The sequence below is a fragment of the Telopea speciosissima genome, chromosome 3 (assembly GCF_018873765.1).
Source record: "Telopea speciosissima isolate NSW1024214 ecotype Mountain lineage chromosome 3, Tspe_v1, whole genome shotgun sequence".
NCBI classification, from domain to species: Eukaryota; Viridiplantae; Streptophyta; class Magnoliopsida; order Proteales; family Proteaceae; genus Telopea; species Telopea speciosissima.
Window position 1 is genome coordinate 29319500 of NC_057918.1, and position 14888 is coordinate 29334387.

At 40.6% G+C, this 14888-nt stretch overlaps 2 protein-coding genes across 8 annotated transcripts in view; one reads left to right on the top strand and one right to left on the bottom strand.

Annotated features, from left to right (window-relative positions):
* Window positions 1–617: 617 nt before the first annotated feature.
* On the top strand, window positions 618–10559 carry LOC122655693. Of its 2 annotated transcripts, XM_043849968.1 has the most exons (3): window positions 618–807; window positions 859–1652; window positions 10155–10559. In XM_043849968.1, the coding sequence occupies exons 1-2, from the start codon at window positions 670–672 to the stop codon at window positions 1636–1638; spliced, it is 918 nt and encodes a 305-aa protein (XP_043705903.1). In that variant the 5' UTR covers window positions 618–669; the 3' UTR covers window positions 1639–1652; window positions 10155–10559. The 2 variants fall into 2 exon arrangements, with proteins under 2 accessions (XP_043705903.1, XP_043705902.1); XM_043849967.1 differs by having other exon boundaries at window positions 618–1652.
* A 1803-nt stretch (window positions 10560–12362) lies between these two features.
* Window positions 12363–14888, bottom strand: part of LOC122655695 (60S ribosomal protein L18a-like protein) — a 31892-nt gene continuing 29366 nt past the window's right edge. For 3 of the 6 annotated variants that reach the window (XM_043849972.1, XM_043849970.1, XM_043849971.1), the window contains 4 exons: window positions 13844–13960; window positions 12934–13060; window positions 12740–12857; window positions 12363–12508 (listed from right to left, as the gene is read on the bottom strand). In XM_043849972.1, coding sequence (XP_043705907.1) covers window positions 12455–12508; window positions 12740–12857; window positions 12934–13060; window positions 13844–13960 — 416 coding nt within the window. In that variant the 3' untranslated portion in view covers window positions 12363–12454. The remainder of the gene's footprint in view (window positions 12509–12739; window positions 12858–12933; window positions 13061–13843; window positions 13961–14888) is intronic. The other 3 variants (XM_043849975.1, XM_043849973.1, XM_043849974.1) reach the window with 1 other exon arrangement.

Below are 14888 nucleotides of genomic sequence, written 5' to 3' on the forward strand. Positions count from 1 at the left end.
CCCCATTTTTGGGTAAATTTGGGTTTTACCCTTAAGGGTATTATAGGAAGTTCACCCTTCCTTCCGTAAGGGTAATTTTGTATTAAAAAATACTTAACAGCAATTTAACTATACTGACCTAATGGAGTGGACTAAGTTGAAATTAAAAACATAAAATAAAGGTAATCTGTGATATTTTGCCAAAATATGACATGTTCATGATATATTGAATACTTATAGAGGGCGTCTGTGAAATTACCCATTATATTAGATAAACCAAATGTATTATACCCACAAAGGGAAAGGTAGACCTTAAAATGCAGGCAGGTTACCAAATTACCGGTTACTTTGAAACTTGGGTAAGGTGGGACCCAGTTCAAAAAGTCAAACAACTTGTTTTCGTTGACCAAGTGCAAAATTAAAGTAGCATGGAACATTGGCATCCAAACCAAGGTCCCAAACAGCAAGAACCAAACTACTTAGTCTCGGAGGAGGTGTGTTGTGGGGGGAGAAAGACTCAGGACTGAGGAGCGGTCTCTCCTCTCCTCTCCTCTCCTCTGTTCACAGTTTCGCGCGCTTCTTATTCTTCTTGTCGATATTTATAGGGTTTTGCGACGACCATATATTTCAAACCTGCCTCTCTCTCTCTCTCTGTGTGTGTGTGTAAAATTTGTAAAATTTGATCGGGAAATGGCAGCCCTGATATCCCACATCTTCTCGTCGTCGGCGCTGCTGTCAGTGGGGCTCTACCACCTCATCTGTACCACCCGAAACCACCTTAAGTCCCCCCGAGACTACATCGCAAAACCCTACCACCCCTTCCCTTTGTGGGCGTCGTCTTCATCGTCGTCGTTAACGTCCACGTCCTCCTCTTCCTCATCCTCCTCAACACGCCTAAAGCACGTCCAACTCTACCTGCTGATCCTCTATCTCGTGCTGGCCTTGGGCTACCAGCTTCTCACCTCCTCCGATTCCGACCCTCTCGTTAAAGGCCACACCCCTGTCCACCGCTTCTCCTCCCTGCAGTCCGCCGCCGTTTTATTCCTCTTCCTCCTGCTCTCCCTCTCCCTCCTCCTTTCCTCCACCACATCCCTCCTCCCCATCCCATCCGACCTTTTCTTCGCCTTTGCCTCCGCCGTTTTCTTCCTCTACTCCTTCGTCTCCTCCTCCTCTGCCTCCTTCCAGATCTCCGATCTCCAGGCCAAATGCGACTCCGTCTCGTCCTGGATTTCTGCTTCCTCCGCCCTCCTCTGCCTCCTCCTTGCTTGCCAGCCCAGATTGTTCGTTGCCGACGTGGGCCTTGGCGCTTCTGTCTGTCTCCAGGGGCTCTGGGCCTTGCAGACTGGGTTGTCCCTTTACGTCGAGGCTTTCATCCCTGAGGGCTGTCATCGCCTCTTGGATGTCGTCAGTGGGGTCGAGGGTTCTACAAAGTGTGACCTCGAGGAGTCCAGGCTTAGGGCCGTGGCCATTCTGGATCTCGCCTTTGTGATTCATGCCACATTTGTCATCGTCACTGTGATGGTCGTTTATGCGGTCATTGCTAGGAGTGTTGGTTCGAAAAGGCTTGGCTCCTATGAGGCGTTGCCTACTTTGTCCGGTGCTGGAGATTCAAATAACAATCACATCCAGATGAAGGCTTTGGCAGTAACACAAGCCTGATCTACTCTTCTGAGGTGGGGTTTTCTTTCTCTCTCTCTCTCTCTCTTTTTAAAGTTCTATTTCAATGAATCCTTTTTGTGCTTTAGTTGTGGCTTTTCTGACTCAATTTTCCTGACTTCATTTTCCTTTCTTATTGTAATGTGAAATCCTGTTAAATTTCCTTGGGTTTGCAAACTCCAGAGTGCGTTGCTTACACATTATGCCCTCTCTTTGAGGGGTCCTTTTCCACATTTTGCAATGCTTTGTAGTTGATGGATAGTTTGATCTCTTTGTGGGGGTTTGAATCCTAGTTGTGCTAAATGAGTCCGAGTTCCTTTTTTCCTATATCATTCAATGGCAAGCTCCCAAGGAGAGGTGGACCAACATATTCCTTTAAAGCTTAAACGAAAGTTTCATAGGACTGTTGTCCGACCGACTATGATGCATGGGGCGGAATGTTGGGCAACTAAGAAGTGTAATGAACTGAGCTATGTGTTAAGGATGTTAAGATGGATGTGCGGCAAAACTAGGAATGATAAAGAAAAGAATGAACATATTAGAGCTGATTTGAGAGTTGCCCTGATCAGTGACAAGCTCCGAGAATGTCATTTGAGGTGGTATGGCAATGCTCAACGAAGGCTTGGGGACACTCCAATAAAGGGGACTGATCTGCTCACAATTGAAGGAGCTAAAAGAGCTAGGGGCAGGCCTAAAATGGCCATAAGAGAGGTTGTGAGGAATGACATGCATATTCTGGGCCTTGTGCCAAGTATGACCTCAGATAGAGCCTATTGGAGGTCAAGGATCCATGTTGTCGACCCCCATTTAGCTAAGATTTTCCTGACTTCCTGGGTTGCACCTCTTTCCTCTTACTTTCATTTCCCATTTCTCATTTCTTCATTCCGCCTACTTTCACTTCCCTTTTGTGTGGACCTTAATTCCATTTCTCACTTCTCTTCTCTCATTTCTTCATTCCTCCTACTTTCATTTCCCTTTTGTGTGGACCTCAATTTTCCTTACTTTGTTTTGCAAGGATCCATGTAGCCGACCCCATTTAGTTGGGATAAGGCTGACTTGTTGTTTTGTTTGTTGGCAAGCTCCCAAGGATGCAGATATGTGTTTCTGGTGTCTTGTTTGTGAACTCGGTATTTAATTCCTGCAATCTAAATTGCCCTTTAGGATTAGCCACTTCATGTTTCCAGTTTGCATTTGCATTTCTTTATTTGTTTTCTCTATTACAAGTTATTTTCTTCATGTTTTCTGTCCCACAATCTATTCATTGCCTGTCTAATAATGTTCATACTGAAGTGTTGCTGAGATGTTGTCCATGGTCGCTAGTTCATAGAGTATGTCCTGCTGCCATCTTATAACCTCTGGCATCTTTATTTTATTTCTGGTAGATTCATGCATAGCAGTCCCAAGGGCTTCATCCTTTTTTGCTTAAGTCAGTAGTTTGGAAATTATCTCGAGGTTACTGCTGAATTTCATGTGACACAGTTAAGCAAGCCCTTGAAACCCTTGTGGCCTTACCTAGCGACCATCGTTGCTGCTGGCCCAACCACCAGAGATGGTTTGTGAACCCAGATTACATCCAGTAAATATTGAATGTAAACCCCCTTCTCTGATTTCCTGGATTAACCTTCATCATTTTCCACTAGGCAATTTCTAGATCAGCTGTCTCAGGCATTTCATTGATCTGGAACATGACTGTGTCAATATGGTTATAAGTATTCTGTAGATACATTTTAAGCGTTGAAATTCTTCTTTCTGTTGCTTTTGTATACAATGGATTTTCTTGAAAATATTAGCATAAATAAATGGTCAGAAAATTTGCAACTTTCTTAATCTTTTGAAAGAATAAAAGAACATCTTCATATATGTATACTTGAATATGAGTGTACTTTTTAGTGGGATCTGTGTTTCATTGTCTTTGCCAGATAACTTGCAACCCCTCCCCCCCCCCCCCCAAAAAAAAAAAAGAGGACAAATTGATATTATTGATTCAATCATGGATTGGTTAAAAATGTTCTAGGATAATAGAACACAATCCCAAAAGAACCATACATTTGTGGTTTTTCCACTGCATAAATTAGAGATAAAAATTTGATTACAACTGTCATTATCATGAAATACAGACTATAATTTTTTGAAGTATTTAATCTCTTTTGGTTGCACTATTTATTTGTGAATTGTTCGAAACCAATATTTATCATGCATTAATGCTCACTAAACACTATAAAGGAATTTCTATTTTCTATTTTGAGTCACAGGTTATTTTTCCTTTGTATTTCTTCTTCTTCTGCCCCTCCATCATTAAAATTCTGTCTCCCCCCCACCCCCCAAAAAAAATCCAGCTACTTTGATATAACTCTCTGTTATTTCTAAAGAATCATGAAGTATTTCAGTGAATTATATATTTGAACTTGATTTTTGAAGTCGTAAACATCAGTATGATTACTTCATAATGGAGTACAGTTATATTTCATGTCGGAGATTATCAAGGCGGCAAATTCAAACTGAAGTTCTTCTCATTGTTTCGGATTTATAAAATACTTTAATATCACAATAACCATCCAATGAACCCAATTTTTACGTGGCTTATTTCTATTATCTATGAAATAAATAAAGGAAACAACATATTATAAGAATAAATAATAGAAAAATGTACAATATACAACTTTAATGTGCTTTATTTGATATATGGGAAGCAGATCTAATTCTTTTTTCGTTCATTTATGGCCATTTACCATACTGCCTGTTTGTCTTTGCTTGTTTCACAAAACAGCTGACCTTGCTTCTATTTGTGGGATTTTGGTTCCCCAAACTTTCTTTGTTTTATATTTTGGTTTTATGAGGTTTCGGTGATGTTAAGTACGTTAGACTTTGATGAATGCTAATTAAAGATAAGCACAGAATGGCAGAACCTATTAAATCTTTAGCGAGGATCATGATCAACCCAGAACCCTTTAGTATCAGCTGACTCATAATTCAGTGGAATCTGCTGTGTTCCTTCATAGTTGAAACCCATTCAGCTTTGTTGGCTATTAGATAGGCTGTAAAATATCAGTGCTTTCACAGATTGCCAGGGTTGGAGTTTTCAGTAGGCATGGACATCCTGATCCCATTGCCTGAATGGACATGGGCGTAGGAATGTTGACTGTTCTCAGGCGGACCGACTGATGTCTGAAATGCTGTTTGGGCTGTTTGAATTAGTTAGTTTGGCTGTTGAACCTAGGTAAATGCTTTGACTCGACCTCTAGAGTTCAATTACTAATGAATATAGCTTTACCACTGTGTCAGATGTCTTTTTGTGTCGTAGATATCATTATTTTATATACCTTATTGTTATTATTATTATTATTAGGGCAAGGGATTGGCAAGCTGCCTGTGTGCCTTGGTATCTGCACTCCCCATACTGTGAGACGGCTGTACGCCCTGACAGTGTGTTCAGTCTTTTCCCTTATTATTATTTTTATTGTTATCATTTTTCCTTCCTGGGTGGGGGAATTATTTGGAATGTCGGGATGCTATTCATGTTGTTTGGAGCATCAAATGCCAGGCTGAACATTATAAAATGTGAATTGGGCAAAAAACTAAAAGAATGATTATCAAGAGTTGGAAAGTGTTTAATCACTTTGCTTGTAGCTCGTATGCTTTATATTAATGGACTCTTACTATGTCAAATATATCCCTCCCATACTAAGGGAGAGATATGTGCATATAATGTAAACTGGTATTTCAGAAACCCAAGTATAGTCTCAGATATAGAATCTGCAAGGGGGTTAGCCCCGATACATGATATGCTACTGATGTAGCCTAGGTGAAATAAATCTCACTTAGGACCAGGTTCTGTTTTAGGGTTGGCCGAATGGGCAGTTTAGGGTAACTAGGGCAAAATTAGGGTTAGGAATGGGAGATTGAGTTAGGGTTTTATTGGGTAATGGTCTGCAGAATTTTAAGAGTCTATTAGAATAGGTTTTAATGAGGTTTGAATAAGAAATAGAAATTCAGAAATATTAGGGTTAGGGTTTTGGGTTTTCAGATTTAGGATCTAAGCTGAAACTAGGGTTTAGGAGCAGATTTAGGGGCTGGGCTTTAGATCGAGTTTTCCTAGCAGGGAGGGGGTGGTTCGGCTGGACTTTGGTGGGGTTTTGATGGCTGGTTAGGTCTAGGCAGATTTTAGGGTTTCTGGGTTTTTTATGTTGAGGGAGGGATTTAGGGTTTGTAGTGGATAGGTGAGGCTGCAACTGAGATCGAGTGGGAGGGTTACTGTGATGGACCTATGGTTAGGTTTTGAGTGTAATCTAATGAGGGAATAGGGCTGTGATGAATGTAGATGAAGCTAGGGTTTGGGGAAGTCGATTAGGTTAGATGGAAGTAAGAAGAAGAGATGATAAAGTTGCAGGAAATTGTAACTCTTACTGGAATTGCAGAATTTCAGCAGCAGCAACCTTGAAGAACTTGAAGGAAGAAGAAGACGAACCTCCCGATCTGCAAGATGCAAGGAGTCGCCGGATTACTCCAGCCCTAGCCCTTGATATTACTCACAAGGGGTCTTGATATGACACACAAGACAGAGAAACAGTGGTAGTCATGGCGGCAGCAACAAGAAGAAACAAAATTTCAAAACATAATAGGTGGGGGAGCCTCCCACGAAATATCTATTTATAATAAAAGGGGGGGGCCAACAGGCCTTACAAATAATCAATCTAAAAGCAAATCCTAGTCAGATTAGGAGTGGGAATTCCTAATCTGAATCCTACTCACAAACATAAAACATAATAGACTTATACTCTAAATAGGAGTATAAGCTTAAACAAATAAAATAAAAAAACACCTATCCCTCTAAAATCGTGGAGGGAGAACTTAAGAAAATAAATATAAAAAGACTATTTTAACCCTATCATAAGAAAAGTAAAAAAGGCTCCAACAAAAATCAAAGGACAGCCAATTAAATCATGGTTTCGGCTTCTGCATCAGCTACGAGAAAGTCGAATGACGTGGCATGGTCATGTTCAACGGAAGCCTTGGGATGTTCCAGTCCGGAGGAGTGATTTGATTCAGATGGAAGGATATAAAAGAGTTAGGGGCAGGCCTAAAGTAACTATAGGAGAAGTGGTGAGGAAAGACATGAATAGCTTAGCCCTTGTTTCATGTATGAAATCAAATAGAGCTGATTGGAGAGCAAGTATCCATGTAGCCAACCCCATTTAGTTGGGATAAGGCTATGTTGTTGTTGTAAAGAATCTGCGAGGGGGTGGAAACACCAAGCACAAAGGGCTATAGTTGGAAGGTAAGATATAAGTAGAATTGTAACAAAAGACAAGGGCAGAACTTAAGAGTACGATAGACTCAACTTGGGTGAGATTTGGAAAAAATGATAGCTTTTGAGAAATGTTGTAGAGAGCTCGAGCTACTCCGGCCCTCAATCGTTGATGTGGCCTCGTTTCTTAAATTTCTTGCTTTTGTGTAATGCGTAATTTAAGAAATGTGGCCACATCAACGGTTGAGGAGTGGAGCTAAGATCATCCGATTTTAGCTCGAGCTCTTTCCAACATTTCTCTAACTTTTGTTCTGCTGATCAGAATCAGCCAAACCCCATTCAAGTGTGTATCTGAAGGTGGGATGGACCCAACTTGCAGAAAGCAGTAGAACAGAGCACATTGTTTGAAACTTTGAACTAATGATTAGGCTATTTAAATCCAAATCTGAAGTCTGATTCTGAGAGAGATTAGTAACAGAAGATCAACTACCAAATTTCAGAAGAAAACAACTAGAATTGAGAGAGTTATGAAGGTCTAAGCAAAGCTGAAATTATATTAAGAAAAAGGCCAGAGATCGCTGCTCGGTCGTGTAACCCCTGCACTAGCGTGGGGGCCAATCGGAGCACACCCAAGGGCATCAACACGGATGAGATTTTTTATTGAAGAAGGGTCTGGGCGGTAATTTCGCGTGCTCTTGTGTCTGGGTGCAGGAGCCACGCGACCAAGCAGTGTTTTTTTTCCCTTAATATAAACAGGGTTGCTACTGGGTTCTAAAAGATATGTAAATCTGACCTAAAACTTGAAGGAAAAGTTAAATATAATGAATAACAAAAGGAAAAAAAGGAATGCAGGAGTCCACCTGTTGTAACCTTGAAATCCACCTAGTGTCTCTTGAGAATCCACCCAAGCAAAGTACTGGATCTATAGAGCATAAAAATTGAAATATTATTGCTAAAAATGTATTGTGGCTTGTTGATGTAGATCAAAGCATGAAGAAGAGAAGAACCAAAATAGAAGTCAGAAAAGCTACTGTTCATGTGAACAGTATCCAAAGTAATATTTTCATGGTACTGTTCATGTTAACAGTGTCACAACCATATTGCCTTGGTGGGAATGTTACTAGAAGATCTTGTGGGGCCTAAGACCAGATTGCATGGAGGCTTTTTTAGAAGATTCAATTTTGTCTATGCGTGGGGGATTTAGGAGTTCAGTTTTGTTTCTATTTTTAGTTGACTTGGGTAACAAGTTAGTGAGCTATTTAGTTAAGTTACTTTCTTTTTTAGTTTCAGCATCTTTGTTTCCATTTTAGTAACTCAATATTGTCCTTGTAATAGTTGTCTAACAACAACTAAGTTAGAGTTACTTAGGCAGCAAGTTATTCTTTGTTTTATCTTTAGTAACTTAGTCCTATATATTGTAATAGATCCAAGGGGTTTCCCCAACGATTTATTGATGAATGAAAAGCTTACTTTTATCAATTTAATGTCCTGAGAGAGGATGAGAGGCTGAGATAGCCGACCCCTATCCCCCATCTATCTTTCCCTTCTATCTTCTTGTTCACTCTCCCATCGATCTCCTCTGCTGCTGCTACTGTGAGACTCCAACAAACTTCTGCATAGAACCTTTTGAAGGCCTGAATCATCTCTTAATCATCACCCAAAAATACTGCTGTTGCACACTGCCAATAGGAGAACTGCTACACTCCTGCGATTTGGGTTTCTCTGCCCAGATTCTGCTGCAACTTCAGATCTCTATATCTCTGCAACTACTTATCAGAATCAGCTAAGTTTTGGAGGGTTATTTCCTGTCACTGATGCCTACCTTCGATCCGAGTTCGGAGCCCTTCCTGCTGCTGGTTTGCTAGTAACAGTTTACTTTCTAATTTTGGTATTTAATTTCTAATTCTGTAACCAGCCGTCATTTCCTTGTCTGTCCATCAGAACCGGCTCAAATTTGGAGGGCAGATTCCTCATAAATGGACCTAAGATCGATCAGAATCTCAGGCCCATCTGTTGGTGGCATATATGTGAACTGAGTTGCCTTCTAATTCTAATCCATTCTAGACTGGGTCTGCGGTTTGGGAATTGATTGATGCTTGAATTTCATTGTAATGTGGGTAATCTGGGGTTAGTTTACTTGTAAATTAGGCTTAGCCTTACATGCATATTTATAGACTTTTTTGAATGTCAATTCTATACTGACTAGAAACTTAAAATGCATGTAGAAAGAGTGTACCCAATGCACGAGGCTCCCGCCACTACGGGGTCTGGGTTGGGTCATAATGTATGCAGCCTTACCCCCGCTTCATGGAGAGGCTGTTTCCCACATCGAACCCGTGACCACTAGATCACAATGGAGCAACCTTACCGCTGCACCGATTCAAAATACATGTAGGAAACTAAATACCAGACCCAACGTACTAGTTGGACTATCCTCTTGCTAACCTATTTTAAACTGACTACTAACATTTCCTGCTGAGAAAAGAAAAGCCACCTGCTGCATTAGGACTCCTACTAGACCCAGGAGACTAGCACAGTTGTTCCTTCTGGCTCACTTCTTGCCTTTGGCTGATGCTGCATCAGCATATCATGGAGTTTTTTTAGCCAACCAGACATCCTTCCATTTTCTGATATGTTAGTACTTAAAATCTTAAATTGCATTGAGCGTATTGGCAAATATGTTGGGCAATAATAGCCAAGGAAAGTGAACTTGCGAAATGTTTCCTTTAAGAAGGTTGACAGTTTCACTCAAGCTGAAAATTTTGACATTGGTGGTGGTGCAATGGATGAAATTGGCTCTTATATTTTGGTTCATCTGGAGCAAGCAGATTGCATAGTATGACAGTCTTTTCTGTGGAGATCCAGGGTCTATCTAAAGCTTTTGTATTTCTCATATTCTCTTTTCTCTTTTTCGTCTTGAACAAACTAATGGGTTGCCAGTGCCCACATTATAGCTGCATGAATTAGCACACCCATAACCCTTTTTTCCTATAATTAACCTTTGTAAAGTGGTGTTGACTGAGTTATGGTATCAAGATCAGAAACTTTTTATTCTGCAATAATTTGGAGCTTCTTGGCCACAGTTCCTTCGAAGGATGAGTCAGAAGTTGGTTTGAAGTCCCTTGTGCCTCCAAAGATGATATTGGATGAATGGCTCAATCTAAAGCTGGTTGTCTTGTGAAATTTAGGAAACTGCTAGACTAGTATTCTTGGACAAGTTTGTCTTCAATCATACCCATTGCATTCCTGCTGAAACCTTTTTGATGGCTAACAGGTTTGTTTTTGGAGTTGGAAGAAACTCACATGGGTCTGAGCACCCTACGTCAACATGATCCAAGCGGAGAAGGTGCTTTTTTGGACCCCTTCTGTTCATGGATTCTTCAAGACGACCTGCTACAGGGGCTTTTTGCCTAGACTCTAAGCAGTATATTGTGCAGTTGTTTGTGACTGTTTTGGTCAGAGCGCAGAGCGTGGAGCGTGTGAACATTCTGAAGGCCTCCCTTTTCCCAGTATGTGCTGCTGTTTGTACAGGTTTCTCCTCTCTTGGTCGTTTGGTTGTACAAATTTTGTCATGGAATCATACTCTGATCTGGTTAGCCTTTTTCTGAGGCGCACAGCTCCCTTCTATGGGAGATTCAAACCTTTTTGGAGGACATTTGGCATTTAATGCACTTTTCTGGATTCATTCTGGGATCCTTCTAAATGCCTTCTATGGTAGCCCATCATGTAACTCTACTGCTCATCTCTTAGCTTTTGAAGCTAGACACCCCCCCTCCCCTAAAAAAAAAAAAAAAAACACCCTTTTTAGGTGTACCAGGACTTGAAGATACGTTTCCCTGTGATTAAAATTTTGATTCTAATTTTAAGTCATTTTTTAACAGGAAAAAAAAAAAAGATTTCACCCTACAAGTATGTTCTGAAGAAAATTCACCAATTTTTATAGGCAAGTTTCCTGCAGTGCCAGTGCCAGAAGCTGTTCTGGCACACTGGCTATAATACGATGCTCGAATCTAGTGAATGTGTTGTCCACGCCATCACCTACTTGAGGGTTATTTTTCAGTTGAAAATCGTCTTTGCTTTCTGTCTATATAATGACTTATAAAGTCAATTGTTTTAAAAACATGGACAATTGAAGAAGAGATGCAGGAAAGAACATTATGAGTAAAGCAGTAGGTTGCACTTCTACCATGCTTGTATATTCAGGGCACTAACAGGATTGTAGATAGGTCTAATTGGTCTCTAATGTTAATACTAATGGTCATCTTTCCCTCAGCTGGGAGTTGGGATCTAATCACTCAATAGAAGCCTGTTGGCGGACTGGGTTCATCTACAACTTGGCACAATCAATTGTAACTCAAGTGTTGTGGACATGTTTGTATCGTCATCTAATCTTGTGTTAATTGTGTTGCCAGTTCAATATTGCTATATGCTAAAATAATATATTGACTATTACTTTACTCAATTTATTTTCATTTTTGGATTGTTGGAAGAGAAAGGATCTTTTATAAAAATGACGAAACAGGCCAAAGCATTTGACAGAAGGTTTACTAGGGGTTGCTGTCTATTCAATGGTTAGAATGAACAAATCAGTATCCATGTGGCCAAAATGGATGATGTTTGGAAGCCATTCATAAAACATAATCATGTTTCGGTCATGCTGTAAGATGATCTATTGTTAGGGGAAATGGTTGGGCACACCATCAGCGCGAGCTAGTGCCTGCGGTGTTAATCTCTCTTCCACCTTTAAAATGACCCCCTGCCCTTCATGTATTATGCCCCGACCCGTGGCCCATTGTAGCCACCTGCTAGGCTGTTAGCGGGTGCTGTGCCTATCCCTCTCCCGTATTGCTAATATAACTTCAATATCCTTCATGGTGAGGTGCAAATGGAATTGCAGAACTGAGTATCGTTGACTCAATTGTCTGACCCTCTTAAGGAACTCAGATCCAGGCCAACGTTGGCTTGTCTAGTAGCTGTATTGCCTTTTATTATTAAAAATGGTGTTCATACTGCCACTGCTCTCTCTTGAAAATGTTTGAATCCCCATGTGTTCAATTTTTTCAACTTTCTACTTTCCTAATTCCGAAGGGTCTGCCCCATTTCCATGAAAGATCACAAGAGCAACCATCAATTTGATACTCTATTTTTTTTCCCCCCATTTTGGGGAGGGGATATAAAAATAACTTGGTCAATAATATCATACAAATTGGTGCAACTCCAGTACCATCCAACACCATCTCTACATAGATCAGATGATTTCATGACATTTTCTTTTAAACAGTTCCATATTGTTGCTGATTGAAGGTTGGCTTCTTGTCAATCTGCAACAGCCTCACATGAGCAGTTCTTAAAAAAATGGGAGTACTTGGATTTTCATCATATACAGAACACACTTTGCATTTACAAAATAAGAAAGGGCACTTAAATACAAGTATTTCTTGGATTGTGTGAACCTTCTTGCAGCATCATTGTTCTGCTGCCAAGATCATAAGATGACCGTCATGACTTTGGGGTCTTTCCCGAAGCCTCCCTCCACGTGAAAATGTACAGATGACAACTTAAGAGCCACAATGATCAGAATATAAGAACAGCTACTGTGATCAACACCACTATTGAACATACCAAGGCCTGAAACAACCATTTGAATCAAGTTTAAATATCAGCTTAAGATATTAGCTGAAAAGGCATCAACGCAATCATATCATATTTCTGATCTTGTATTTCAGAAGCTCAAAGTTAAATCATGACTTTCCCCAAAAATCAAGCAGCATGATATACAGTGCACACATGTACTTTTGTGTGTGTGTGTGTGTGAGAGAGAGAGAGAGAGTGAGAGAGAGAGAGAGAGAGAGTGAACACCGCAATTGCAGAAGCAGCAAGGCCTGCTCGCTCCCTTGGATCCTTGCGATAATAGTTCCCAAAGTAGAGAATCGTGGCATAGTACCACATCAACGGGAATGCAAATCCAAGTAAAAACCTGCAAAGAGGTGTAACCATGTTATGCATGTGATAGAGAGACAGAGAGAGAGAGAGCGAAAGAGAGATGTACTCACGAAAACCATCCTATCCCACAGCCAAAGCAAGGGAGAGGTTTGTCGTACATTCCCAATTGGCCAACTTCTGCATCTCTAAGCAGTGTATACTTCCCTTTTGCATCATCCAAAACTTCCGTTGACAGCCCTGCATTCACCCGAAATCACTCAATTTTTTGTCCAGAAGCATGGTGTTCACAGAAGTCATGGTCTATTGGACAATCAAGTGAATGAATATTGTAATTTTGGATTTTATGAATATGAGTAGCAGTCCTATTTGATCAAAGCCCACAATAGCCCCCACACAGACATCAGGTTTCAGACCAAAAATGAAGCTCCATTACCATGCGCAAGTAACTACAAGTACTTAATTTGTTTAGGAACAACAATTCTTACTGAGAAGGGGAAAACAAATAAAATGAGAAGCTCAACACGAATGTAAAGGAGATGTGGCGGGGGTGGAGGAGGGGACCATTGATTTTTTTATGCAGCAACTGGAAAGCTAAAGCCATGGTGGATTGTAATAGTTGGCAATATGGTAGTAGTACCAGTAAATTGTGTGTTTTCTTGCATTCAAAATCACAACTTGAGCCATGGATGAAAGACTTAAAACAGACTAAGATGCAGAGAAAAGGTTAGAAAAACAAGTCCAAGTGGTAACCATAAACTGGGTTAGAAGTGGAATGTTGCGAGTTCAGTTAATTGTGCAAGGAATAACCAACTCTGAAGGAAATGGAGGTAAATCAGAGATCCACAAGAGTATTATGCAAACTCAACAAACACACATTAAAGGAATGGGAGAAATGACCAAACCCTCCAAATTAGCTCCATATATCTCACTTTACATATATTTTTGAACTGCTTGACTACGTGACAGGAAGAGTTCACCACACCTTTATCAAGTATCCAATAAATCATACAACATTACTACCTTTAACAACTGAAACGTGTCGAGCAGATGGCCTCAAAAGTTCATGGTGCTTATCCAAAACTGATCGCACCACCCCAAGGCCATTTCTTAAACCCTCCACCTCCTGAATAGTAGCATCTGTCACACCAAGAAGGGCCCATTTATCACTAATGTAACTGTCATTTTATTCTTCATGTGTTTTGCATGCTAATTGATTTATGAAGGCAAATTTCAGTAATTTCTTGGACCTCTGACTGTGTTGTGTGTGTGTGTGTGCGGGTGTGTTGGAACTCGGTGCAAATTGAATAGTTCAGAATTGTCAGTGCTTTCTGCTTCCATTAAAACACAATTGTATTTGAATATCCAGACACTAAGCGTACACAGGCTGGGCAGGCCTGAGCCAAGGTTAGCCCATGCACAGCCCAAGCCCCAATAATTGCATAGGGCCACTAGCCTAGGCCAAGGCTTCAGCTTATTTTCACCAAGAATCGAAAGATCAAACCCAAGCCATTTAAATATCAGGCCTTGATTTTAGAAGCAGGCTGGCCTAGATCAGCCCAAGGTAGATATACACATAGGGCAAGTTCGGCCCATGTACACCCAATGAAAGATATTGCAGAAGGAATACACATAGATGTGCCATGTGAGTATAGACTTCCCCATGATGCATAATATAATTTAATACCGGATTTTGTATCAAAGAAACACATACAAAGGACTCGTGGCAAACAGTTTCTAGACGCCACAGGGTGTAGCTTCAAATAAAAAAATCAATTTGAAACTAAGAGGAACATCTTAGAGGTAATCCAGGGTTTAAAGTTGGATTAAAGACAGGCCTCGAAAAACGGAGAAAAAGGGGGTTGGGGGGGGGGGGGAGGGAATCTCCCAATATGGTTTGGGATTACGAAACATTTAAGGAAAACTGTTTGTATCATGGATAAAATGACAGAAGTTAAAGAAGGTGAAGAGAACCAATTACAAGGCTAGTAAGAGTTGTAAGTACAAGGACAGGAACGGGACAAGGATAGTGTTAAATAATGTACACCAGAATACCGTGGGGGTATTC